The following is a 26,201-nucleotide window of genomic DNA, read 5'->3' as shown; positions in this document are numbered from 1 at the left end:
GGAGATGTGGAGGGGGTTGTATGAAGGCATCAACCCAGCAGCAGGACCGCTACCTCCACCTTTGTGCAAGGAGGAACAGCAGCAGCACTGCCAGAGCCCTGCAAAATGATCTCCAGCAGGCCACAAATGTGCATGTGTCTGCACAAACGGTTAGAAACTGACTCCATTAGGATGGTCTGAGGGCCTGACGTCCACAGATGGGGGTTGTGCTTACAGTTCAACACCGTACAGGACGCTTGGCATTTGCCACAGAACACCAGGATTGGCAAATTCACCACAGGCGCCCTGTGCTCTTCACAGATGGAAGCAGGTTCACACTGAGCACATGTGACAGACGTGACAGAGTCTGGAGACGCCGTGGAGAGCGATCTGCTGCCTGCAACATCCTTCAGCATGACCGGTTTGGCAGTGGTCAGTAATGGTGTGGGGTGGCATTTCTTTGGAGGCCACACGATGTTGGGCTGTGAGCACAACCCCCATGGAGACACAATTGTGCCTTTACCTGGAGATAAATTCCCAGTGGGGGCAATTTCCAAAATGCAATAACTTAAGTGGGGAATTCAGCTCTTTTCGCACTTAAGGGATCTGTATATGGAGTCTACAAACTACAGTGGGGAAATAAGGATTTGTTACGCTGCCAATTTTGGGGCTAAAGCCACATTTTTGTGAGGAAATAAAGTAAAATTGTCATTTTTTCCTTCCACATTGCTTATATTCCTCTCACACTATCCGAATTCAGATATTGTCCTGTCAGAAAGGAGAATACAGGGAGCGAAAGGGTTAATAGGACTCACAGGAGGAACCGGCCCAGAAAGCAGAAGATCCAGGAGTGTCTGCCACATATATGACTGCTCTGTGCACAGGACCTGTGATGAGGTCACAGGAGGGGAGGAGTCAGGGGTCACATGATCAGGGGCCTCAGTGTGTGCAGGACTCAGTGTGCTGGAGCGCTCCCGATAATCAGCTGCGTGTGTCGCGCTGTGTGATAGTCACAGCACCTGCATGGAGGGCGACACACGCAGCTGATTATCGGGAGCGCTCCAGGGATCCGGGGTCCCGATGCAGCTATTCGGTAAGTGATATTAGCCAATAACAACTTCTCCGACGATATTCGCTCATCTCTAGTAATAACAGCTCAAAGAAATTCACCAAACTTTTCATTAAGTTTAATAGCGAGACCCTATTAAATATTGAGCACCAGTGGGATGAAGCATTGACAGCGGCATGTAAAAGTGTGGGCGCCCCTGGTCAAAATGACCGTTATTGTGAGCAGTAGTAAGAAGAAGATGAAATGATCTCTAAAAGGCCGAACCTCTAAGATGACACATGGCCTTTGTATTTTAGGCAAAAATAATAAAATATTTATATATAGACTATTTTACAATTTCATAATTGCAAAAAGGAAAAAGGGGCGATGCAAAACTTTGGGCACCCTGGGAGATTTGTGTACTGAGATAATTTTGATCAAGATTTTACATCTTAATTAGCTTGTTAGGGTTATGGTGAGATCACATGGTGACCAGGAGCTACAGTCTGAGGAAAGGGCTAAAAAGCCTTCACTAGACCCCTGTACAGCTGTATAATGAGGTCCAGGCTTTATAGTGAAGGGACAGGAGTGAGGGCCTGTTCCCAGGAGCTACAGTCTGAGGAAAGGGCTAAAAAGCCTTCTCTAGACCCCTGTACAGCTGTATAATGAGGCCCAGGCTTTATAGTGAAGGGAGAGGAGTGAGGGCCTGTGCCCAGGAGCTACAGTCTGAGGAAAGGGCTAAAAAGCCTTCACTAGACCCCTGTGCAGCTGTATAATGAGGGCCAAGCTTTATAGTGAAGGGACAAGAGTGAGGGCCTGATCCCAGGAGCTACAGTCTGAGGAAAGGGCTAAAAAGCCTTCACTAGACCCCTGTACAGCTGTATAATGAGGCCAGGCTTTATAGCGAAGGGACAGGAGTGAGGGCCTGTGCCCAGGAGCTACAGTCTGAGGAAAGGGCTAAAAAGCCTTCACTAGACCCCTGTACAGCTGTATAATGAGGCCCAGGCTTTATAGTGAAGAGACAGGAGTGAGGGCCTGTGCCCAGGAGCTACAGTCTGAGGAAAGGGCTAAAAAGCCTTCACTAGACCCCTGTACAGCTGTATAATGAGTCCCAGGCTTTATAGTGAAGGGACAGGAGTGAGGGCCTGTGCCCAGGAGCTACAGTCTGAGGAAAGGGCTAAAAAGCCTTCACTAGACCCCTGTACAGCTGTATAATGAGGGCCAAGCTTTATAGTGAAGGGACAAGAGTGAGGGCCTGATCCCAGGAGCTACAGTCTGAGGAAAGGGCTAAAAAGCCTTCACTAGACCCCTGTACAGCTGTATAATGAGGCCAGGCTTTATAGTGAAGGGACAGGAGTGAGGGCCTGTGCCCAGGAGCTACAGTCTGAGGAAAGGGCTAAAAAGCCTTCACTAGACCCCTGTACAGCTGTATAATGAGGCCCAGGCTTTATAGTGAAGAGACAGGAGTGAGGGCCTGTGCCCAGGAGCTACAGTCTGAGGAAAGGGCTAAAAAGCCTTCACTAGACCCCTGTACAGCTGTATAATGAGTCCCAGGCTTTATAGTGAAGGGACAGGAGTGAGGGCCTGTGCCCAGGAGCTACAGACTGAGGAAAGGGCTAAAATGCCTTCACTAGACCCCTGTACAGCTGTATAATGAGGCCCAGGCTTTATAGTGAAGGGACAGGAGTGAGGGCCTGTGCCCAGGAGCTACAGTCTGAGGAAAGGGCTAAAAAGCCTTCACTAGACCCCTGTACAGCTGTATAATGAGGCCCAGGCTTTATAGTGAAGGGACAGGAGTGAGGGCCTGTTCCCAGGAGCTACAGTCTGAGGAAAGGGCTAAAAAGCCTTCACTAGACCCCTGTACAGCTGTATAATGAGGCCCAGGCTTTATAGTGAAGGGACAGGAGTGAGGGCCTGTTCCCAGGAGCTACAGTCTGAGGAAAGGGCTAAAAAGCCTTCACTAGACCCCTGTGCAGCTGTATAATGAGGGCCAAGCTTTATAGTGAAGGGACAAGAGTGAGGGCCTGTGCCCAGGAGCTACAGTCTGAGGAAAGGGCTAAAAAGCCTTCACTAGACCCCTGTACAGCTGTATAATGAGGGCCAAGCTTTATAGTGAAGGGACAAGAGAGAGGGCCTGTGCCCAGGAGCTACAGTCTGAGGAAAGGGCTAAAAAGCCTTCACTAGACCCCTGTGCAGCTGTATAATGAGGGCCAAGCTTTATAGTGAAGGGACAAGAGTGAGGGCCTGTGCCCAGGAGCTACAGTCTGAGGAAAGGGCTAAAAAGCCTTCACTAGACCCCTGTACAGCTGTATAATGAGGCCCAGGCTTTATAGTGAAGAGACAGGAGTGAGGGCCTGTGCCCAGGAGCTACAGTCTGAGGAAAGGGCTAAAAAGCCTTCACTAGACCCCTGTACAGCTGTATAATGAGTCCCAGGCTTTATAGTGAAGGGACAGGAGTGAGGGCCTGTGCCCAGGAGCTACAGACTGAGGAAAGGGCTAAAATGCCTTCACTAGACCCCTGTACAGCTGTATAATGAGGCCCAGGCTTTATAGTGAAGGGACAGGAGTGAGGGCCTGTGCCCAGGAGCTACAGTCTGAGGAAAGGGCTAAAAAGCCTTCACTAGACCCCTGTACAGCTGTATAATGAGGCCCAGGCTTTATAGTGAAGGGACAGGAGTGAGGGCCTGATCCCAGGAGCTACAGTCTGAGGAAAGGGCTAAAAAGCCTTCACTAGACCCCTGTACAGCTGTATAATGAGGCCAGGCTTTATAGTGAAGGGACAGGAGTGAGGGCCTGTGCCCAGGAGCTACAGTCTGAGGAAAGGGCTAAAAAGCCTTCACTAGACCCCTGTACAGCTGTATAATGAGGCCCAGGCTTTATAGGGAAGGGACAGGAGGGAGAAAAGTGGGGAAAGGAGCCAGAAGAGCCGGACTGCCCATCACTAACCTGCAGAGCCGCACTCCACATATATGGCTGCTCTGTGCACAGGACCTGTGATGAGGTCACAGGAGGGGAGGAGTCAGGGGTCACATGATCTCCGGAGTGCAGACCTCCATGGAGCCTTCTCCTCAGTGACATTCCCGCCATTATTCGCCCCTCACTACTGGCACAATTACCCCGCGCCGCCTTCTCTACACAGTGTTATGTGTGGAATGTAACGTGTGATTTCTCTGGAGGGAAATAGACCCCACACAGGAGGGAATTCTCACCGGTTACCGGCCGTCTACTATATGGCGGCATATGATTGTGCTATCGACTCCACACCAGGAGCTAAAATGCCCAAATCTCTAATGTAACCGCTATAAGAGAAGATATAACAAATTTCCCCTAAACTCACACAGCGGAGGAGGCCTCACTTGGAGCAATGTGACTCGCGCACAGAAAATCTATTCCCGGTTCTGTGATAAGTTATCTGCCAACAGGAAGAAGAAAGGTCTGAATTACAGCCCAGACTGGAGGAGAAACTGCAGGAGTGAGAATTGGCCAATCAGCGCTCTTCACCCCTATACTTATCTACACAAACACAAGATATGAAATGACAATTAGACGCCATTCTCACCACCAGAACGGAGAGGCGCTAACTTGGAGTAAAGCCGCGTTTTATCACCATGCCAATAAGCCTAATAAGATGCCGCTCGTAAGCTCAGAATGAGAGAGTCACTGCATATAATCTCCTCTATAAAAGACCCTAAGGGTCAGCTCTCAGCCCACCCCGATGTCATGTATAGCACTTATAATGAATACCCCAGAGTTTGTATTCGCCCCACAATCACCCCCCTCACTACTGGAGTCATTCCTTCACACACTACATCTACCTAACCTGACTGAGTCCGCGGCACAACAACTCCATTTACACATCTCTGAGGAGGAAATAGTTTCATCAATCAAAAACTAAAAAGAGGAAAGGCCCCGGGGCCGGATGGTCTTACAGCAATATATGATAAAAAATGCAGCGATGTGCTGACACCACATATAAAAACCTCTGTAATTCACTACTAAATGGCTCACAGCTGCCCCCTGAGTTCTACGTGGCGCATGTAACCGTAATCCCTAATCCTAAGAAAGATCATCTCACCACAAATTATAGACCTATATCCCTCTTATACATTGACTTCAAAATCTTTACATCCATTGTGACTAACAGGATCAATAAAATCCTCCCTCACCTCATCCATCGGGATCAGGTTGGTTTTATACCAGCGCGACAGGCCCCAGATAATATTAGGAGAGTGTTAAATATTATTCATACAACTAACATACAGCGAAAGCGACTTCTCCTGCTTGCATTAGATACTGAGAGGGCTTTCGATTCGGTGTCCTGGACATATCTCTTTACGGTTCTATCGGAAGTCGGATTCTCCCCTAAACTTATAAAGTGCCTCCAATTGTTATATGATAGCCCTATCGCTTATGTAAAACTCCCGTCACCACATCACCCTCCAATTAATATTCAGAGGGTACCAGGCAGGGCTGTCCTCTATCTCCGGATCTTTTTGCACTTGTAATGGAACCCATTGTGGAAGCAATAAGGAGAGATCAGAATATCCTGGGCCCTGAGAATATGGGAGACCAATATAAAGTCAGCCTCTTTGCGGATGATCTCCTGCTAACATTAATACGTCCCCACACTACACTCCCTCACTTGTTTTCCCTCCTTCACGAATTTGAGAAGATCTCAGGGTTAAAGATTAACATTGATAAATCCGAAGCATTATTTGTAAATTTTCCTAAGAGCAAACTAATATAGCCTCCCATTTTGGGTTTATACACAAAGAACATTATCTAACATATCTGGGTATCAACTTAACAGCCAAGAGGTCACCTCTGTTTAGGTGGAATTACACTCCACTGATCCAAAACTTCCAGAGGGACCTGGATAGATGGGCTTCCTCAAAGTTATCCTGGCTCGGCAGAACACATGCACTAAAAATGGTGTCACTGCCTCGCTTCTTATATCTATTTAGGTCCCTCCCAATTATGGTACCAGCCAGAACGTTCACTCATTTACACTCTGTGATGTCTAAGTTTCTTTGGCTAGGAAAACAACCCAGAATTGTGCAAAAACTTATGTTCCGTCACAGAAAAGAAGGGGGTTTATCCCTCCCTAATTTTACACTTTATTACAAGTCGGCACAGATTGCTCCATTAATAAGTGCGTGTTCATATCCCAATAGTCCGAGATGGGTTATTCTGGAATCATTTCTTTCCAAACCATTCTCTTTATCAGGCCTCATGTGGACCACAGACCGACTTCCACGGGGGTTAATGAATGTGGCTCCTTTTACAGTCCACTCGTTGCTTCTTTGGAGGAAAGTTTAAATATAACTTACAATCAAGCCCTTCTCCCCTGACAGCTATATTACAAAACCCCATGTTCCCGCCAGGCCTTGAGACACAAATGTTTTCTTGGTGGAAGCTGAAAGGTATTCATATACTTAAACATTTGTGTTCCCCATTTAATATCTTACTTGACAGACAGGAATTTGTTCAAAAATTTGAACCTCCAGTTAGGGAGGTAATGCGACTGAACCAGATCTTCCACTTTGCAAAGCAGATCCTCCCGAGCGGTACTACTCTCAGGGCAACCAGTTTTGAAAATAAATGTCTAAATGACCCTTTGGGCAGGGGAACGATCTCATTGATCTACTATGCTATAAATTCTCCACAAAATGATAAAAAATTGAAGTATATGTTACAATGGGAGGAGGATTTGGGGTTTGAACAGTCAATTGATGAATGGTATCGTAGCTGTGACACCCTATCATGAGGTAGTCACCAGACTTCCCTTGTGGAGACCTTCTTAAAACTATTGCACAGAGTCTATTATGTACAGGAAAAAATTCACAGCATTTTTCCTAAAATCTCGGGAGACTGTTTTGGGGCTGTGGAATATCTGGTGACATGAGACATATTTGATGGTCTTGTACGGTGGTTTCTGAGCTTTGGGAGAAGGTGAAGTGTCTGATAGCACAGATGTATGGTGGACCGGTTGTTCTGGAATCTTCTACCCTTTTACTGGGAACCAGGCCTTCCCGGCTTCCAGAAAGCTTTCAGAAGCTAGTAAACTACTTATGTATGGCCACTAAAATCCACATTGCGGCAAAGTGGAAGTCGCCCTCCCTGCCAATATCTATGGTGAAACAGAAGATGAACGACATTATGTTACTCTCATTTGTGGCCCCAGCGTTTCTCGTAGAATAAATCCCTTTCTCACACAGTCCTGTAGTAATGACTTTGTTCTCACGTTTTGTAGGAGGGTTCGTCTGACTCCATCTTATGTTATCAGTATAAGTGCGAGAGATGAGAGACCGACGACCGCAGTTTTACCGTGTGTGTCCGGCGTCAGTTCTACAGGGTGAGATATGTGGGGTCTGTGACCGAAGCTGGGGGTATATGGGTGTATACAGCATACACAGAGGGGTCTGTGACCGAAGCTGGGGTTATACGGGTGTATACAGCATACACAGAGGGGTCTGTGACCGAAGCTGGGGGTATACAGGTGTATACAGCATACACAGAGGGGTCTGCGACCAAAGCTGGGAGTACACAGAGGGGTCCACACAAACGCAGCTCCGCTCCGTACACCTCGTACACACACAGCGCTGCTCGGTACATCTCGTACACACACGGCTCCACAACTCCGTACACCTCGCGCACAAGCGGCTCCACCACTCCGTACACCTCGCGCACACGCGGCTCCGCTCCGTACACCACGCGCACACGCGGCTCCGCTCCATACACCTCGCACACACAGAGCTCCGCTCCATACACCTCGCACACACAGAGCTCCGCTCCGTATACCTCGCACACACAGAGCTCCGCTCCGTACACCTCGTACACACAGAGCTCCGCTCCGTTCATCTCGTACACATACGGCTCCGCTCCGTTCACCTCGTACACACGCGGCTCCACTCCGTACACCTCGTACACACGCGGCTCCGCTCCGTACACCTCGTACACAGATGGCTCTGCTCCGTACACCTCGTACACACATGGCTCCACTCCGTACACCTCGTACACACGCGGCTCCGCTCCGTACACCTCGTACACACACGGCTCCGTGTCGTACACCTCGTACACACACGGCTCCGCTCCGTACACACACGCGGCTCCGCTCCGTACACCTCGTACACACGCGGCTCCGCTCCGTACACCTCGTACACACACGGCTCCGCGCCGTACACCTCGTACACACGCGGCTCCGCTCCGTACACACACAGCTCAGCTCCGTACACCTCGTACACACGCGGCTCCGCTCCGTACACCTCGTACACACGCGGCTCCGCTCCGTACACCTCGTACACACGCGGCTCCGCTCCGTACACCTCGTACACACGCGGCTCCGCTCCGTACACCTCGTACACACGCGGCTCCGCTCCGTACACCTCGTACACACGCGACTCCGCTCCGTACACACGCGGCTCCGCTCCGTACACCTCGTACACACACGGCTCCGCGCCGTACACCTCGTACACACGCGGCTCCGCTCCGTACACACACAGCTCAGCTCTGTACACCTCGTACACACGCGGCTCCGCTCCGTACACCTCGTACACACGCGGCTCCGCTCCGTACACACGCGGCTCCGCTCCGTACACCTCGTACACACGCGGCTCCGCTCCGCACACCTCGTACGCACGCGGCTCCGCTCCGTACACCCCGCACGCACGCGGCTCCGCTCCGTACACCTCGTACACACACGGCTCCGCTCCGTACACCTCGTACACACGCGGCTCCGCTCCGTACACCTCATACACACGCGGCTCCGCTCCGTACACCTCGTACACACACAGCTCCGCTCCGTACACCTCGTACACACGCGGCTCCTCTCCATACACCCTGTAAACCCCTCCTGACCCCACACAGAAACTTCCCCTCATCCGGCACCATGACAACCAGCACAGCAGAGTCCTGCACACACTGAGGCCCCTGATCATGTGACCCCCTGACTCCTCCCCTCCTGTGACCTCATCACAGGTCCTGTGTGCACAGAGCAGTCATATATGTGGCGGACACTCCTGGACCTTCTGCTTTCTGGGCTGGTTCCTCCTGTGAGTCCTATTAACCCTTTCGCCCCCTGTGTTATTCTTTCCTTAGTTTCCCTGTCTCTGTGTTTCGGGTCGTTGTTCTGTTCGAAGACCCAGCCTCCACCCATCTTCAATGCTGTTACTGAGAGAAGGAGGTTGTTGGCCAAAATCTCCCGGTACATGACCCCATCCATCCTTTCTTCAATACGTTGCAGTTGTCCTGTCCCCTTTACAGAAAAGCCCCCCCAAAGTATGATGTTTCCCCCACTGTGTTCTTGGGGTTGTACCCATATATTACATATAGATGGAAGATTCCAGTGCGGGGAAGACGGGAAACCTTCATATAGACGGCCGGTGGGGATGGAGGCAGTGACCGACTCTGGCCACATCTGTCTCTAGAGCCGTAGTAGAAGATGAAGATGTCGTCCTCATCATGAAGGAGTTATTTCTCATGTCGCGTGTAATGAATCTCTCCTGCAGTATTGCTAATGCCGATTCCAGTGTCGGTAATGAGACGAGAATTAGCGTTATGGAAGATGAGTCTATGAGGAACGTGTTCAGCTGCCGACTCCGAGGAGGAAACTGCTTGTTGTCTGGGGCCTAAATATATAGGTTTTATTAGTAGATGTCAGGGGAGAAAACTAAACCCTGTAGAATAATAAATCTCCTCCTATGTTTCCCTTATTATCTCCAGTAATTGTATTATTACACAGGATTCTTATGATGTTACATCGGATCATCTTCTTCTCATTCAGGTCTCTACAATATCGGATCCTCTCAGTGAAGATCTTCTACAGAAGAGAAATTTCCTGATTTACCCATCAAGGATGGATATGGACAGAGACAAGATGGCGGAGAGGATATTACACCTCACCCTAGAGATCCTCTTCCGTCTCACTGGAGAGGTGAGAGATTCTGATGACGTCACATTACATCATTCTTATCTATGGGAATAACGGACAGAACTGGAGGGGTGAGGACTCTGGAAATGTCTGTAGTGAGATTTATTAATGTGTCGCTCCATAACCAGGATTACACAGTGGTGAAGAAGACCTCTAGTGATCGCTGTCAGGACCCTGTGTCTGAGGGATGGGGAAGACCCCTGAGCCCAATCACGGGGCCTCCACCTCACCCCCTGACCCATGAGGACATCAATGACCAGAAGATCCTAGAACTCATCTACAAGATGATTGAGCTGCTGACTGGAGAGGTGACACTGCTGGGAATGCTGGGACATTATACAGTAACGCTATGAAGGGATCGGGGGGATGACGGTATCATTGTATGTGTCAGGTTCCTATAAGGTGTCAGGATGTCGCTGTCTATTTCTCCATGGAGGAGTGGGAGTATGTAGAAGGACACAGAGAGCTGTACAAGAACGTCATAATGGAGGTTCCCCAGCCCCTCACATCACCAGGTAATAGACAGGACTAAATACACACGGCCTATAATTATCTGTATGTAGAGAATGAATTCAGTCCCTGTATGTGTTTCCTCCAGATCTATCCAGTAAGAGGACAACACCAGAGAGATGTCCCCATCCTCTTCTTCTACAGGACTGTAACCAAGAAGATCCCAGTGCTCCCCAGGATCTTCAGGTAGATGGAGAGAAGGTGTCAGGAGATCTCCCCTATGATGTGTAGACGGCTGTGAAGGTCTTGTGCTCAGTCTTGTTTTATCCACCAGTATTATATGTTTTATACTTGTGTAATGAGAGCGGTGGAGATGGCAGGATTAGAGCTGATCATAGATGGGACTTCTCCATCTGTCTGTGACTTTTACAATATTTGTTTCAGGGTGAAGATCTGACCCATATTAATACTACAGAGACATATGTGAGAGATGATGAGTGGTGTAAAGAGGAGATTCCCACATATGACTACCCAGGTGAGTAGTAACCACTGAATGCAGAGAAGTCACAGATTCCTCTCAGTCACCGGCTGTGGCTGCTTTATCGGTGGTGTAGTCCGGCCGTATTACCATGATCACCATTTTGCCTCTAGATCACAACATTCTCCTCCACCCAAAACTGTTCAAATGACTTTGGGCATTGAAAGCCCTTTTCTATAGAACTTACAACCTGGAGGATCCACCTACCCCCTGGGATTAGTGTGAGGGTGATCCCTTAAAGCAAGATCTATATGATTGTTTGTACCTGACCCAATATAGGCCGAGTGCGCGCTTCAAGAGTCACAGCGAACACAGAGTTAGATGTCTACTCCTTTCTCAGTAAAGGCTTGCACACAACTGAAGTTTATTCTCAAGACAAAGAAACAGCAAATGGGTGTCACACAATCTTCTGAGTAGCCAGTGTCAGTCTATGATAGGTCCATTTCAGCTTCACTTCCATATATGGTATCCAGTATCTCAGCTTCTGCATTCCAAGGATTCCTTCCAGGGTGTTGCCTGAAGACACGGACGCCATCTTGGTATAGAACTGACTTAGGCTAGTTTCACACTAGCGTTTCACTGACCTGCGTCGGTCTGCGCACGGCCGCCGCTAAGCTCCAACCCAGGCAGTACCTCCTCCCAGCCGCTCCACCTATGGGCGCAAGACGCTGCATGTGACCTGCGTACCCTATCTTTAGCATTGGGTACGCAGGCCGTGCGCAGGTATGCGTTTGCTGGCGCATGCGTCCTTTTAAGGGTGCGCCGTGCGCACCAAAATGCCACATGATCCAGGATAGGGCCAAGTCTGTGATGCCAAGAAATGAGAGAATCTGTAGCAGAAGGGACTGGTCCATGGTGTCGAAGGCAGAGGACAGAGTAGTGTCGCTTGCTCTTGGCAGTTAGTAAGTCGTAAGTGACTTAAGTTAGGGCAGTTTCAGTTGAGTGATGCGGGCGGAAGCCAGATTGTAACCGGTCAAAGAGGGAAAAGGAGGAGAGGTGGGAAGACAGTTCAAGATATACATGCTGTTCCAGTAGTTTTGAGGCGTAAGGGAGGAGAGATGTTGGGCGATAGTTAGACACAGAGGATGGGTCAAGGGGGGGCTTTTTGAGGATGGGTGTGATTGAGGCATGTTTGAAGGATGAGGGAAAGACACCATTTCTGTCCAATAACAGCAGAGTTTCCCTTTATCCTGACTTTTCAATTTGTATTAAAACCAACTAACTTCAAGGAGGATTGTGATAATCTCCAGGACAAACATTCCACCTGTGCCATGATAGATCTCTAAGCTGTGTGTGGCTGATGGCTGTAATATACATTTATTCCCGCCTGCAGGAGATGTGTTGGCTCCAGCCCTGGTGTCATGGATTCACTCCATGTCATGAATTACATTGTTTCTGATCCTAAGGAATTCAGATTACTGCACAATCTCTCCTGAAATGGGGAGCAATATTATTATCTCTAATCTTCTGCTCAGGATCCATAGTAGCTCCAATGGTCCACCATAAATGAGGGCAACTCTGGTTTACTGTTGTGTAATCTGTATTTGTAGTTTTCAGTTAATGAGATTCTCATGCTCTGGGGCGGGACTGTGGGTGGGGCTGTGGGCGGGGCTTTATGTGGTGCTCTGATTACATATTCCTCTGTATCGGCCTATGACTGGTCGCTGATCCCTCACTGACCTGCCCCCATTATTACATAATGCATATAATAGCATTGATATTATTGTTGATAATGCCTATAATATTGTGGCTATTGTGAGGCTTAGAAAAAAAATCACATTCAGCAAAATGACACCAGCGGCCCCTGTGCAGTAGCCTCTATCTCTTACTTATAGATGCTACTGTGCAGGAGCCGCCATCGCCGGTGACATTTTGCTGGATTTCATTTTTTTCTAAATCTCAAAATAGCCACGAGTCTAAACAGTGGAAATCCCCCAACAAGTGACCCCATTTTGAAATCTAACCCCCCCCAAGGAAATGTGTGGTGGGCACTTTGAACAACCAAGTTCTTCACAGAAGTTAATTACGTAGAGCCATGAAAATAAAAAATCATATTTTTTCCACAAAAAATGATCTTTTTGCCCTCCATTTTTTTTTCAAAGTGTATCAGGAGAAATTGGATCCCAAAAGTTGTTGTGAAATTCAGCCTGAGTATGCTGACACCACATATGTGGGGGTAAACCACTGTTTGGGTGCATGGCAGAGCTCCGAAGGGAATGAGAGCAATATTGGAGGCAGATTTTGCTGGAAGTGTTTGTGGGTGACATGTCACATTGTCAGAGCCCTTGAGGTGCCAGAACAGCATAAGCCCCAAAAGTGACTGCATTTTACCAAATACTTCCCGGAATGAATTCTTCTCGTGGTGCAGTGAGCATACTGACCCCACAGCTGTTCCATAGAAAATTATACCATTGGGCAGTGAAGAAGAAATAATTACATTTTTACCACTAAAATGTTGTTTTACCCCAGATTTTACATTGGAAAATAGGTAGATAGGTAAAGGGTCACTACACCCATAGATGAATTCACAGAGGGGGGTCATTTCCCAAATGGGGTCACTTCAGGGGGGATTCTGCTGTTATGGTACTTTGGAGAGCCGCTAAGTGCCAGAACAACAGAATCCCCCCTAAAGTGACCCCGTTTTGGAAATGACACCCCTCTGGGAATTCATCTATGGACAGGGGGTGGCACGGTGGCTCACCAAGGACAACATCTGCAAGGAGTTTGTATGTTCTCCCCGTGTTTGCGTGGGTTTCCTCCTGGTCTCCGGTTTCCTCCCACATTCTAAAGACATACTGATAGGGAATTTAGATTGTGAGCCCCATCGGGGACAGTGATGATAATGTGTGCAAACTGTATGTGCGGAATATGTTAGCACTATATAAAAATAAAGATTATTATTATAGTGACCACTTTCACTACATGGATGATTTCCAGAAACTCGTAGTGGAAATTTCAGAGCAAAAATTGCAAAAATGTCATTGTAGTGCCCAATATATTGTGCCCAGCTTGTGTCTCTGGAGACCTCCCCCCACCTACCCCCGGAAATTGTTAAGTCAGCTCTACTCAAATGTGTCTGTCACTAAATAAACCAAATGCTTGAATGTCAAAACAGTTCAAAACCGTGGTTCTGTGTGGAAGATTGTAAAGCCGTCATGGAGGCATAAGGCTGGCAGTGATGGGCATTGTGGGTAATAATAGCGGGGATCATGCCTCAGTCCTCTCTAGGAACATACACGACATCTTCTCTGGGGTTCTTTCTTGTTTCAGTTACTGGGATGAGTGCAATAAAATGTCGCTCAGTGAGTCTTCTGACATCTTCACATTCTAAAGGATTGGTGGGGACAAAATTATCAAAAACAAGATTTACATGACCTTTTCCTGATAATCAAGGAAAGTATCTGCATTTCCGGCTTTTTTGTATAATACAAAAGAATTCTATGTGGCCACCTGAAACAAATACATGACTAACTTTTTATACCAGATATATGATTTTCTTGATACCTGGTATGGCTGTAGAACCTGACCTGCAAGGTCCACACCCCATATATTTGTTGTAGTCAGTGACAGACACAGGTTTTGGAGTAGTGGATCCCTGTTGGTCTGCAGTGGCCCTTGTGGCATCTGTGGGGATCAAGCTCAGGATAAAAATACTAAAGCCCTCGAAATCCACATCTCCATCTGACCCTGCACTTTCTTCGCTGTCAGAACATAAAAGTGCATAAGGCTACTTTCACACTTGCGTTTTTTTGCTGCGCGTTTTTTGCGCACACAAACGCATGAAAAAATGCATCATGAGTTTGAGTGCGTTTTTTGCAGGTTTTGGTGCATTTTATAGAAAAAAAACGCATGAGTTTTTTTGCGCATAGGTGCGCATTGCAATGAGCACGTATACGCACCCATAGACTTTAATAGATGTTTTGCTGTAAAAAAGCGCATTGCGTGCGTATGCGTTTTTTGGGGGCAAGTCGGACGCACAAAAAAATGTAACAGGATGCATTTTGTGCGCCCGAGCGCACACTGCAAAAAAACGCGTGCGCATATGTATGCACACCCATGTTAAAGTATAGGGGAAAAAACGTATATGCGTTTTTTTTTGGGCTAAAAAGCAACGCAAAAAAATGCAAGTGTGAAACCAGCCTGAGCCTCCTCTGCACTATAATACTGACGGGCCATTTTATTCATTTTTATTTTTTTACCGGAAATAGAAAACTACGACGTGATTGACGTGACCAAATTATTGGGGAAGCAATTGAGAAAAGCCTAATTCTTTAGCCCCAACACTGACCCTAACTATAGCACTAACCCTAACCTGCCTTATCTGTATTGTTACTTTATAGCACAATCGCTGACTGACACAGCTGTTGGCAGCAGCACTTGTGACACTGCTTCTCCTCTAATCTCTCACTGACAGGAGATCTGAGGAGAAGCAGCGGTTTTTATGGGGTAGATCACCCGGGAAAGTTCACTGCTACAACAAACTCTCCAATGATTTGTCTCATTGGCTGGTGTGACGCTGACATCATCAGGACCTGAACCAATCAGGTCTCGATGAGGTCAGGGGTCACAGGAAGCGTTGTGCGCCAGAATCCCCTCTTTATAAGCAGGGCCAGTTTTAGGCAAAGTGGGGCCCTAGGCAAAGTGTAAAATGGGGCCCAAATGCTGACAGATGGCACATCACAGAGAAGCATTTTGGTTGTAGTTACATTCGCTGAGTTCAGGACGCTAAATGAGTGTGATCGTCAATATAGAAATCGTTCCACACTTGTTTCCCGGCCTCTTTCCACCATCTGAGAAAGAATGATGGGGACAGAACAATCACTATTAGATCAATCTGTCCCCAGACAGTATCATGTATGGCATCAAGCCGCACATCTACAGTTTACACCGGCGATTAGCTGCTGAGAACAATGGTTTTTGTTCTGGCTTAAACAATCCAATCACTCGATGAATATGCAGCATTTTGCTTGTTTAGTATAATACACCCCATAGTCCGCCATATATTATAATGTGCACCACAGTCTTCCATATTGTAAAATGCACACCCCATAGTCCTCCATATAGTATAATACACTCCCCATAGTCCTCCATATAGTATAATACACTCCCCATAGTCCTCCATATAGTATAATACACTCCCCATAGTCCTCCATATAGTATAATACACTCCTCATAGTCCTCCATATAGTATAATACACTCCCCATAGTCCTCCATATAGTATAATACACTCCCCATAGTCCTCCATATAGTATAATACACTCCCCATAGTCCTCCATATAGTATAATACACTCCCCATAGTCCTCCATATAGTATAATACACTCCCCATAGTCCTCCATATAGTATAATACACTGCTCAGTCCTCCTCAGTCCTCATAGTGCCCCATATAGTATAATACACCACCATAGTCATCTATGTAGTACAATTCACTTCCATAGTATAATGCACCCCATAGTTCTTCATATAGCATAATGTATTCCCCATAGTCCTTGATACAGTGTAATGCAGCCCACATATAGTATAATGCAGCCACCCCATAGAGCATAATGCAGCCACCCCACAGAGTATAATGTAACCCCCCATAGAAAAAAAATGCAATCACCCCTCATAGAATATAAATATAATACAGCACCCCATAGAATATAATGTAGCCCCAAATAGAATATAATACAGCCCACCTCCCCATAGAATATAATGTAGGTCCTTCAAAGAGTATGATGCCATCCTCCCTCATAAAATCTAATACAACCCCAATAGAATATAATGTAGCCCCCCATAGAATATAAAACAGCCCTCCTCCATATAGTATATAATGTAGCCCCCCATAGTATATAGCACAGCTTCCCCATAGATTAAAATATACCGCCCATAGTATATAACACAGCCTCCCCCCATAGAATATAATATACCCCCAATAGTATATAACCCAGTCCACATATATAACCCAGCCCACATATATAACCCAGCCCACATAGTGTATAGCATAGGCCTCATAGTATATAGCACAGCCCGCATAGTATATAGCACAGCCCGCATAGTATATAGCACTGCCCATATAGCACAGCCCTCATAGTATATAGAACAGCCTGCATAGTATATAGCAAAGCCCCCATAGTATATAGCACAGCCAGCATAGTATATAGCACAGCCCGCATAGTATGTAACACAGCCCGCATAGTATATAGCACAGCCCACATCTTCCCCCCCCGAGAATGGCCCCAAAGTCCAGTAGTCACTGTTATAGTAAAAAAAAACACTATCCTCACCTCTCATGCCTGCGCTGCTCCTGGCTCTTGTCTCAGCAGCTGCCGATGCGCTGCCTGGCACACAGTGAGTGCGCGATGACATCATCGCGCACCCGCAGTGTGAGGCAGAGCGGGGAATGATGGGAGAGGGAGCATCAGCTAACACTCTCTCCTCCAGCATTGCTTAGAACTGTACCAACAGATGCCGGTATAGTTCAGTGTGGTGGTGGAGGGGGGTCAGTGCTGGCAGCTGGCGGGCTCCCCTGCCTCACAGGCCCCATTGCATCTGTGTGATGTGCTGCTAGCTGGGGGCCCCTGGGGGAACGGGGGCCCTAGGCAGATGCCTGGTCTGCCTGCCCCTAACGCCAGCCCTGGCTATAAGGTGCGTGGGGTTCCCGATCAGCACGATAGGCAACTGTTAGGTGGATTCATAACTGGCTTAGTGATCGGACCCAAAGAGTGGTCCTAAATGACTGCACATCCAGTTGGAAGAATGTCTCAAGTGGGGTACCACAGGGCTCTGTCCTGGGCCCTGTATTGTTCAACATCTTTATCAACTATTTAGATGAAGGAATTGAAGGTAAACTGATTAAATTTGCTGATGACACAAAGCTAGGAGGGATAGCTAATACTAGAGAAGATTCAAGGAAGGAATTTTTATGGATTAAACGTGCGCTACCAGACCATCACTCCTCACAAGTTGTGTAGTTAATACATTTATTTGCCTACGCGTTTCAAAGTTAAAAACTTCTTCCTCAGGGGATGATATGTACAGACAGGTATAGACAACGCCGGATTTATACATACACAATTCAAAAATTGGCGCCAAGAGTCACATGTTGCGAGGGAGAAAAAAAAAATCAGCGGTCATCAGTGTTACGATATCAAGGGATATTAAAAACTTATTCTTTTCAACAAATTAATTATTTTAATATATTTTCAGATGACTGTATAAAGGAAAAAGAAAAAAAGAAGAAAAAAGGAAAAAATTATGAACAAAAAAGGAAAAGAACCAGAAATAACGAGGTCCGAAAGAGAGCAAAAGTCAGTGCATAGACCACCACTCTGAATGAGACGATAACGTGTCACAAAGAAGAAAAGGGGAGGATGGATGGACATCTTTCTATAAAATATATAAATATTTATTGAAGTTTATAAAATTAATAAAAAGGAATTTATCAAAAACTTTATTGCATGTAAAAAGAATAATTAAAATTATAAAAAGCATGTGTGTAAAATGTGAAAAAAAGTGTCTATTTGATAAACCCGCAGCAGAAGAAGTATTGCATAAAAATTAGCACCTTTATGGTGACAAGAGTTAAAAATGCGTGTCTAAATCCAGAATAAAGGAGTATGTCTGGTAACAGATTTATCCTTTATTCTGGATTTAGACACGCATTTTTAACTCTTGTCACCATAAAGGTGCTAATTTTTATGCAATACTTCTTCTGCTGCGGGTTTATCAAATAGACACTTTTTTTCACATTTTACACACATGCTTTTTATAATTTTAATTATTCTTTTTACATGCAATAAAGTTTTTGATAAATTCCTTTTTATTAATTTTATAAACTTCAATAAATATTTATATATTTTATAGAAAGATGTCCATCCATCCTCCCCTTTTCTTCTTTGTGACACGTTATCGTCTCATTCAGAGTGGTGGTCTATGCACTGACTTTTGCTCTCTTTCGGACCTCGTTATTTCTGGTTCTTTTCCTTTTTTGTTCATAATTTTTTCCTTTTTTCTTCTTTTTTTCTTTTTCCTTTATACAGTCATCTGAAAATATATTAAAATAATTAATTTGTTGAAAAGAATAAGTTTTTAATATCCCTTGATATCGTAACACTGATGACCGCTGATTTTTTTTTTTCTCCCTCGCAACATGTGACTCTTGGCGCCAATTTTTGAATTGTGTATGTATAAAACCGGCGTTGTCTATACCTGTCTGTACATATCATCCCCTGAGGAAGAAGTTTTTAACTTTGAAACGCGTAGGGAAATAAATGTATTAACTACACAACTTGTGAGGAGTGATGGTCTGGTAGCGCACGTTTAATCCATAAAAATTCCTTCCTTGAATCTGAAGATTTATGGCCACGGCGTGGTCATTTGGATGTGCAGCAAGCTGACCTTGTTCCTTTATGCCTGTTACTCTCCTGCAGAGGGTGAGTATAAACCATTGACTTATATCTGTGTTTTCTCGGGTAAGACCCTATTGCGCTCTTTTTCTTTCAGTTTCTACAATACTAGAGAAGAGAGAGAGAGGATTCAAAAAAATATAAATAAATTGGAGCAGTGGGCAGCAACTAACAGAATGTTTTTTAACAGGGAAAAATGCAAAGTACTACATCTGGGCAATAAAAATAAAAAAAGCATATACAGAATGGGAGGAATAGGGCTAAGCAACAGCTCATGTGAAAAAATCTTGGGTATACTAATAGATCACAGACTGAATATGAGTCAACAGTGTGATGCAGCAGCAAAAAAGGCAAATGCAATTCTAGGATGTATTAACAGAAGCATACAGTCTAGATCACGTGAAGTCATTATTTCCCTCTACTCCTCTTTGGTCAGACCTCATCTGGAATATTGTGTCCAGTTTTGGGCACCACATTTTAAAAAAGACATCAACAAACTGGAGCAAGTTCAGAAAAGAGCGACCAGAATGGTGACCGGTCTGCAAACCCTGTCTTATGAGGAAAGGTTGCAGGATTTGGGAATGTTTAGCTTGCAAAAGAGAAGACTGAGAGGAGACTTAATAACTCTACAAATATCTCAAGGGCTGTCACATTGTAGAAGGATCAACTTTATTCTCATTTGCACAAGGAAAGACTAAAAGCAATGGGATGAAGCTGAATGGGAGGAGACACAGATTAGATATTAGAAAAAACTTTTTGACAGAGTGATCAATGAGTGGAACAGGCTGCCACGAGAGGTGGTGAGTTCTCCTTCAATAGAAGTCTTTAAACAGAGGCTGGACAGACATCTGTCTGGAATGATTTAGCGAATCCTGCTTTGAGCAGGGGGTTGGACCAGATGGCCCAGGAGGTCACTTCCAACTCTACGATTCTATGATTCTATGAAACCTCCGACCATAGGCAAATGTCGGCTCTGCACAAAGCCCTGCTAGTGCTGACGTTTATCTACCGTTGGCAGTCATGAAGCGGTTAAGTTAAGGGTACCATCATTTCTGTCCAGGCCTATTTCATGAGTTTAATTTTTTTCATTCTGTGGAAGCATGGCTGGAAAGCAATGTCTGACTTTCATTTGTTCATTTTCATAGATTTTTGATTTATTATTACTTTTGTAGGATTCAAGTTATTTCTGTGACCATTGTGGGTTTTTCTGTAACTAAATGAGGGGTACCAGCAATTTAGACCACATGTGTAGGAGGAGTGAATATTTTGACTCCACAGCCACTTCCCGGAAATTAACACTTAGTGGATGTTGGAGAGGGAAAATTACACATTTGCCATTTTATTACCCAGCACATAGTGCCCAGATTGTGCTCCAGGAGACACCGCAAATTAAGTGGATTCTTCTCACTATAATATTGCTAAATACAGGGATCCTAAATGTTGTTTGTGCACACTGCAAGACTCCGAAGTGAGAGCGGATTTTGCCGGATTGGTTTATAGAATCCTTGTTGCTTTTCAGCAGCCTTTGAGCCACTAATAGTGTGGGAACCTCTGTTTCTCCATTGACAGATGATGGACCTGAGTGGGGACTTGTTTTTTGTGAGATGAGAATTGGTATTATTTTCGCCTACATAACATTGATTGGATTCTTTTTATTCGATATTTGGGAGGCAGAATGAACAAACAGTTGAACACCGCACACTACTGGTTCATCCAACAAGGTTTTCTATTAGACTGTGAACTGTCATTGTCTTGGTAAATAATTAAAGTTTTTTACATAAACTGTCTGTAAAAATGGCAAGCTAAGTAGAAATGTTCAAAAATATAAAACTCAAGGATATTTTATTAGAAAATAATAATTGTTTTTTATCTTAGCAGATGACTGTACCAGGAGATCAGAGGGACAGCTGACATCTTCAATTTTCAAATCTGATGATCTTGAGATCCTACAAGATACAACTGAAGTGATTGCTGTTACTCCAGATATACCATCATCCATTCACAGGAAAGATCTGTCATCTGATCCTATGAAACAGGTCCCATCTTCTGATTCATTACTGACTACTAAGGAAAATCAAAGTCACAAAAGAGGCATTAAAAAACAAACTGCTCCTAAAGCAAAGAAGTCATATTCATGTTCAGAATGTGGGAAATGTTTTACATGGAAATCACATTTTGTTAGGCACCAGAGAACTCACACAGGGGAGAAGCCTTTTTACTGTTCAGAATGTGGGAAATGTTTTACACATAAATCATATTTTGTGACCCATCAGAGAGCTCACACAGGAGACAAGCCTTTTTCATGTTCAGAATGTGGGAAATGTTTTACATGGAAATCACATTTTGTTAGGCACCAAAGAACTCACACAGGGGAGAAGTCTTTTTACTGTTCAGAATGTGGGAAATGTTTTACACATAAATCATATTTTGTGAACCATCAGAGAACCCACACAGGGGAAAAGTCTTTTTCATGTTCAGAATGTGGGAAATGTTTTAACTATAAGAGGGATCTTGAGCAACATCAAAGAATTCACACAGGGGAGAAGCCTTTTTTATGTTTAGTATGTGGGAAATGTTTTAGCCGGAAAGTGCTTCTTGTTACACACCAGAGAATTCACACAGGGGAGAAGCCATTTTCATGTTCAGAATGTGGGAAATGTTTTAACTATAAGAGGGATCTTGAGCAACATCAAAGAATTCACACAGGGGAGAAGCCTTTTTTATGTTCAGTATGTGGGAAATGTTTTAGCCGGAAAGTGCTTCTTGTTACACACCAGAGAACTCACACAGGGGAAAAGCCTTTTTCATGTTCAGAATGTGGGAAATGTTTTAACTATAAGAGGGATCTTGAGCAACATCAAAGAATTCACACAGGGGAGAAGCCTTTTTTATGTTCAGTATGTGGGAAATGTTTTAGCCGGAAAGTGCTTCTTGTTACACACCAGAGAATTCACACAGGGGAGAAGCCTTTTTCATGTTCAGAATGTGGGAAATGTTTTAACCAGAAATCACATTTGGTTAAGCACCAGAGAACCCACACAGGGGAAAAGCCTTTTTCATGTTCAGAATGTGGGAAATATTTTAACCGGAAAGCGCTTCTTGTTAGACATCAGAGCAGTCACATAGAGGAGAAGCCTTTTTCATTTTCTTAATGTGGGAAATATTTTACTTGGAAATCAGTTGTTAATAAACATCAGAGACGTCAAATAGGGGAGAAGCCTTTTTTATATTCATAATGTTGGAATAGTTTTAACCAAAACTGAATCTTCTTAAATGGGTTGTCTCTTGTCATTCCTCATGTTTGCTGACAAAAGGATAAAACTAAACTTTATTAATTCCAAATGTAAAACTATACCCATAATTCACCCCCTGAAAGTTAATCAGTAGGTGACTAAGAGAAAAAATATGTACCCCACAGTTCAGTGTATAGGGTGAGGTGACGTATACACACTCACTCTCCAAGCCTCTCATCTCTGAGGGTTTCATCATCCTCTCCAAAGGCGACTCATCAGGAGACTCTTTAATATTGACCTATATTCAAGCGAGGCTAGACAAAAAACCCCTGAAACTATATACTGTGTAAGTTTATAAGCCCCTCCAGTGTCAGGAATAGATAGTATGTGACAATACAGTATAATTCTTGTGTTTTCTCCTATAGGGACTGCCCTAGTTTGGTAATGTAACTGCTGATAATTAGTAGTGCAGACAAATTGTCCTAGACTAAACTCAGTCTTCAGACGGCCCAATATGTACCACTCAGGGAAAACTTACCTGCTCCAAAGATCATTAGCAGCTCCTAACTAATGGCCATGCTGCAGTCTGTCAGGGAATGAGTGCAATATCGGTATAAAGACTAGGGATATGTGCAATCATAATGTCTGGGAGATCTGTGCCATTATTTAGTATGAATATGGAAATTATCTCTGACAGGTAAGTGTTCCCTGAGTGGTATATACGGTTTTATCACATACTATCTATTCCTGACACTGGAGGGGCTTATAAACTTACACAGTATATAGTCTGAGGTCGCCCAATATGGGGCTAGTTTTCTGACTGTTTCGGTTAACATGATACATGATTTTAGGGTTTTCTTCGTCTAGCCTCGCTTGAATATAGTTCAATATTAAATAGTCTCCTGATGAATGAATGAATCCAGTGAATATTCATGCCAGCAGGAAGCCGGTGGCTGACACTGCGCGCTACTGAAGAATGAATGCTCACTGCTCTCTGTGTGCACAGTCCCGGTGAGTACTCCGGCAGCTGTGCTCTGCTTGAGAACAACGCATGACGTCCCTGCCATGTGCTGCTTACAGGCATAAAGCAGTTGCTGGCATTGGAGCAGACGCTGTGAGGGAGCGCAAGGATAGGTAAGTGTAATGGGTTTTTTTTAATGTCTTCTGATGGGGCCATGCATACCCGGATGGGGGTGGTGGCCAATTATAAGGATTGGGCCATACATACCAGGACCACAATGGGGGCCAATCATACCATAATAGGGATGGGGCCCTGCATATCAGGATAGGGATGGGGCCATGCATAATAGTATAGGGATGAGGGCGATAATTACTGCCAGGATAGGGATGAGGAGGCATGCATAATAGGATGGGAATGAGGAGTCATGCATACCAGGGTAGGGATGAGGGGGCCATGCATACCCGGATGGGGGTGGTGGCCAATTATAAGGATTGGGCCATACATACCAGGACCACAATGGGGGCCAATCATACCATAATAGGGATGGGGCCCTGCATATCAGGATAGGGATGGGGCCATGCATAATAGTATAGGGATGAGGGCGATAATTACTGCCAGGATAGGGATGAGGAGGCATGCATAATAGGATGGGAATGAGGAGTCATGCATACCAGGGTAGGGATGAGGGGGCCATGCATACCAGGATAGGGATGAGGGGGTCATGTATACCAGGATAGGGAAGAGGGGGTCATGCATACCAGGGTAGAGATGAGGGGGCCATGCATACCAGGGTAGGGATGAGGGGTCCATGCATAACAGGGTAGAGATGAGGGGGCCATGCATACCAGGATAGGGAAGAGGGGGTCATGCATACCAGGGTAGGGATGAGGGGGCAATGCATACCAGGATAGAGATGAGGGGGCCATGCATACCAGGATAGGGAAGAGGGGGTCATGCATACCAGGGTAGGGATGAGGGGGCCATGCATACCAGGATAGGGATGAGGGGGCCATGCATACCAGGATAGGGATGAGGGGTCCATGCATACCAGGATAGAGATGAGGGGGCCATGCATACCAGGATAGGGAAGAGGGGGTCATGCATACCAGGGTAGGGATGAGGGGGCAATGCATACCAGGATAGAGATGAGGGATCCATGCATGCCAGGAAAAGGATGAGGGGGCATGCATGCCAGGGTAGGGATGAGGGGGCCATGCATACCACAGTAGGGATGAGGGATCCATGCATGCCAGGATAGGGATGAGGGGGCATGCATGCCAGGGTAGGGATGAGTGAGGGATCCATGCATACCAGGGTAGGGATGAGGGGGCCATGCATGCCAGGATAGGGATGAGGGGGCCACGCATGCCAGGATAGGGATGAGGGGGCATGTATGCCAGGATAGGGATGAGGGGGCATGCATGCCAGGGTAGGGATGAGTGAGGGATCGGATCCATGCATGCCAGGGTAGGGATGAGGGATCCATGCATACCAGGATAGTGATGAGGGGGCATGCATACCAGGGTAGGGATGAGGGATCCATGCATACCAGGGTAGGGATGAAGGGGCCATGCATGCCAGGATAGGGATGAGGGATCCATGCATACCAGGATAGGGATGAGGGATCCATGCATGCCAGGATAGGGATGAGGGGGCATGTATACCAGGGTAGGGAAGAGGGGACCGTATATACCAGGATAGGGGATATTAAGTAAAGAATTTACTACATTTTTTACCTAATTTCCTCCTCTAAAACCTAGGTGCATCCTATAGTCCAAAAAATACAGTATATATATTTTTTTTTCTCAGCTCATTCCTCATGTTTGGCCTCAATAAAATAAAAACACATACTCCACTGGCGTGCCAGTGGCTGACACTGCGTGCTACTGAAGAGCAATGAATACTTACTGCTCTCTGCAATGAACCGTCCCGGTGAGTACTCTGGCAGCTGTGCTCTGCTTGTGAGCATTGCATGACGTCCCTGCCATGTGATGCTTACAAGCATAAAGCAGTTGCTGGCACCGCAGCAGACGCTGTGAGGGAGCGCAGGATAGGTAAGTGTAATATTTTGTTGTTTTTTTTAATGTTTTCTGATGGGGCCATGCATACCAGGATGGGGGTGGTGGCCAATTATAAGGATTAGGCCATGCATGCCAGAACCGAGATGGGTGCCAATCATACCAGAATAGGGATGGGGGCCCTGCGTACCAGGACGAGATGAGGGCCCTGTATACCAGGATAGGGATGGGGCCATGCATACTAGTATAGGATGAGAGTGATAATTCCAGCCAGGATAGGGATGAGGGATCCATGCATACCTGGGTAGGGATGAGGGGGCCATGCATACCAGGGTAGGGATGAGGGGGCCATGCATACCAGGGTAGGGATGAGGGGGCCATGCATGCCAGGGTAGGGATGAGGGGGCCATGCATACCAGGATACGGGATATTAAGTACAGAATTAACATTTTTTGCTTCAATTTTTTTCCTAATTTCCTCCTCTAAAACCTAGGTGCGTCCTATAGTCCCAAAAATACGGTATATATATCTTTTTTTCTCAGTGAGCTCAGTCCTCATGTTTGGCCTCATTAAAATAAAAACACTCATACTCCGCTGGTATGCCGGCTCCACTTCAGTGATGTCGAGACTCACTGTCCCGGGGCTTATGTGAGGTTG

General features: G+C 45.8%; 1 protein-coding gene across 1 annotated transcript in view; it reads left to right on the top strand.

Moving 5' to 3' along the window:
• Positions 1 to 10,000: 10,000 nt before the first annotated feature.
• Positions 10,001 to 26,201, top strand: part of LOC141047208 (uncharacterized) — a 31,793-nt gene continuing 15,592 nt past the window's right edge. The window contains exons 1-5 of the mRNA XM_073542160.1: positions 10,001 to 10,027; positions 10,085 to 10,264; positions 10,348 to 10,471; positions 10,555 to 10,652; positions 10,851 to 10,941. Of these exons, the coding sequence (XP_073398261.1) occupies positions 10,001 to 10,027; positions 10,085 to 10,264; positions 10,348 to 10,471; positions 10,555 to 10,652; positions 10,851 to 10,941 (520 nt within the window). The remainder of the gene's footprint in view (positions 10,028 to 10,084; positions 10,265 to 10,347; positions 10,472 to 10,554; positions 10,653 to 10,850; positions 10,942 to 26,201) is intronic.

This window comes from Dendrobates tinctorius, unplaced genomic scaffold (genome assembly GCF_039654945.1).
Source record: "Dendrobates tinctorius isolate UK_male_01 unplaced genomic scaffold, ASM3965494v1 ptg000126l, whole genome shotgun sequence".
NCBI classification, from domain to species: Eukaryota; Metazoa; Chordata; class Amphibia; order Anura; family Dendrobatidae; genus Dendrobates; species Dendrobates tinctorius.
Note: the sequence above shows the minus strand (reverse complement) of the source record. Positions and strands in the feature narration are given on the sequence as shown.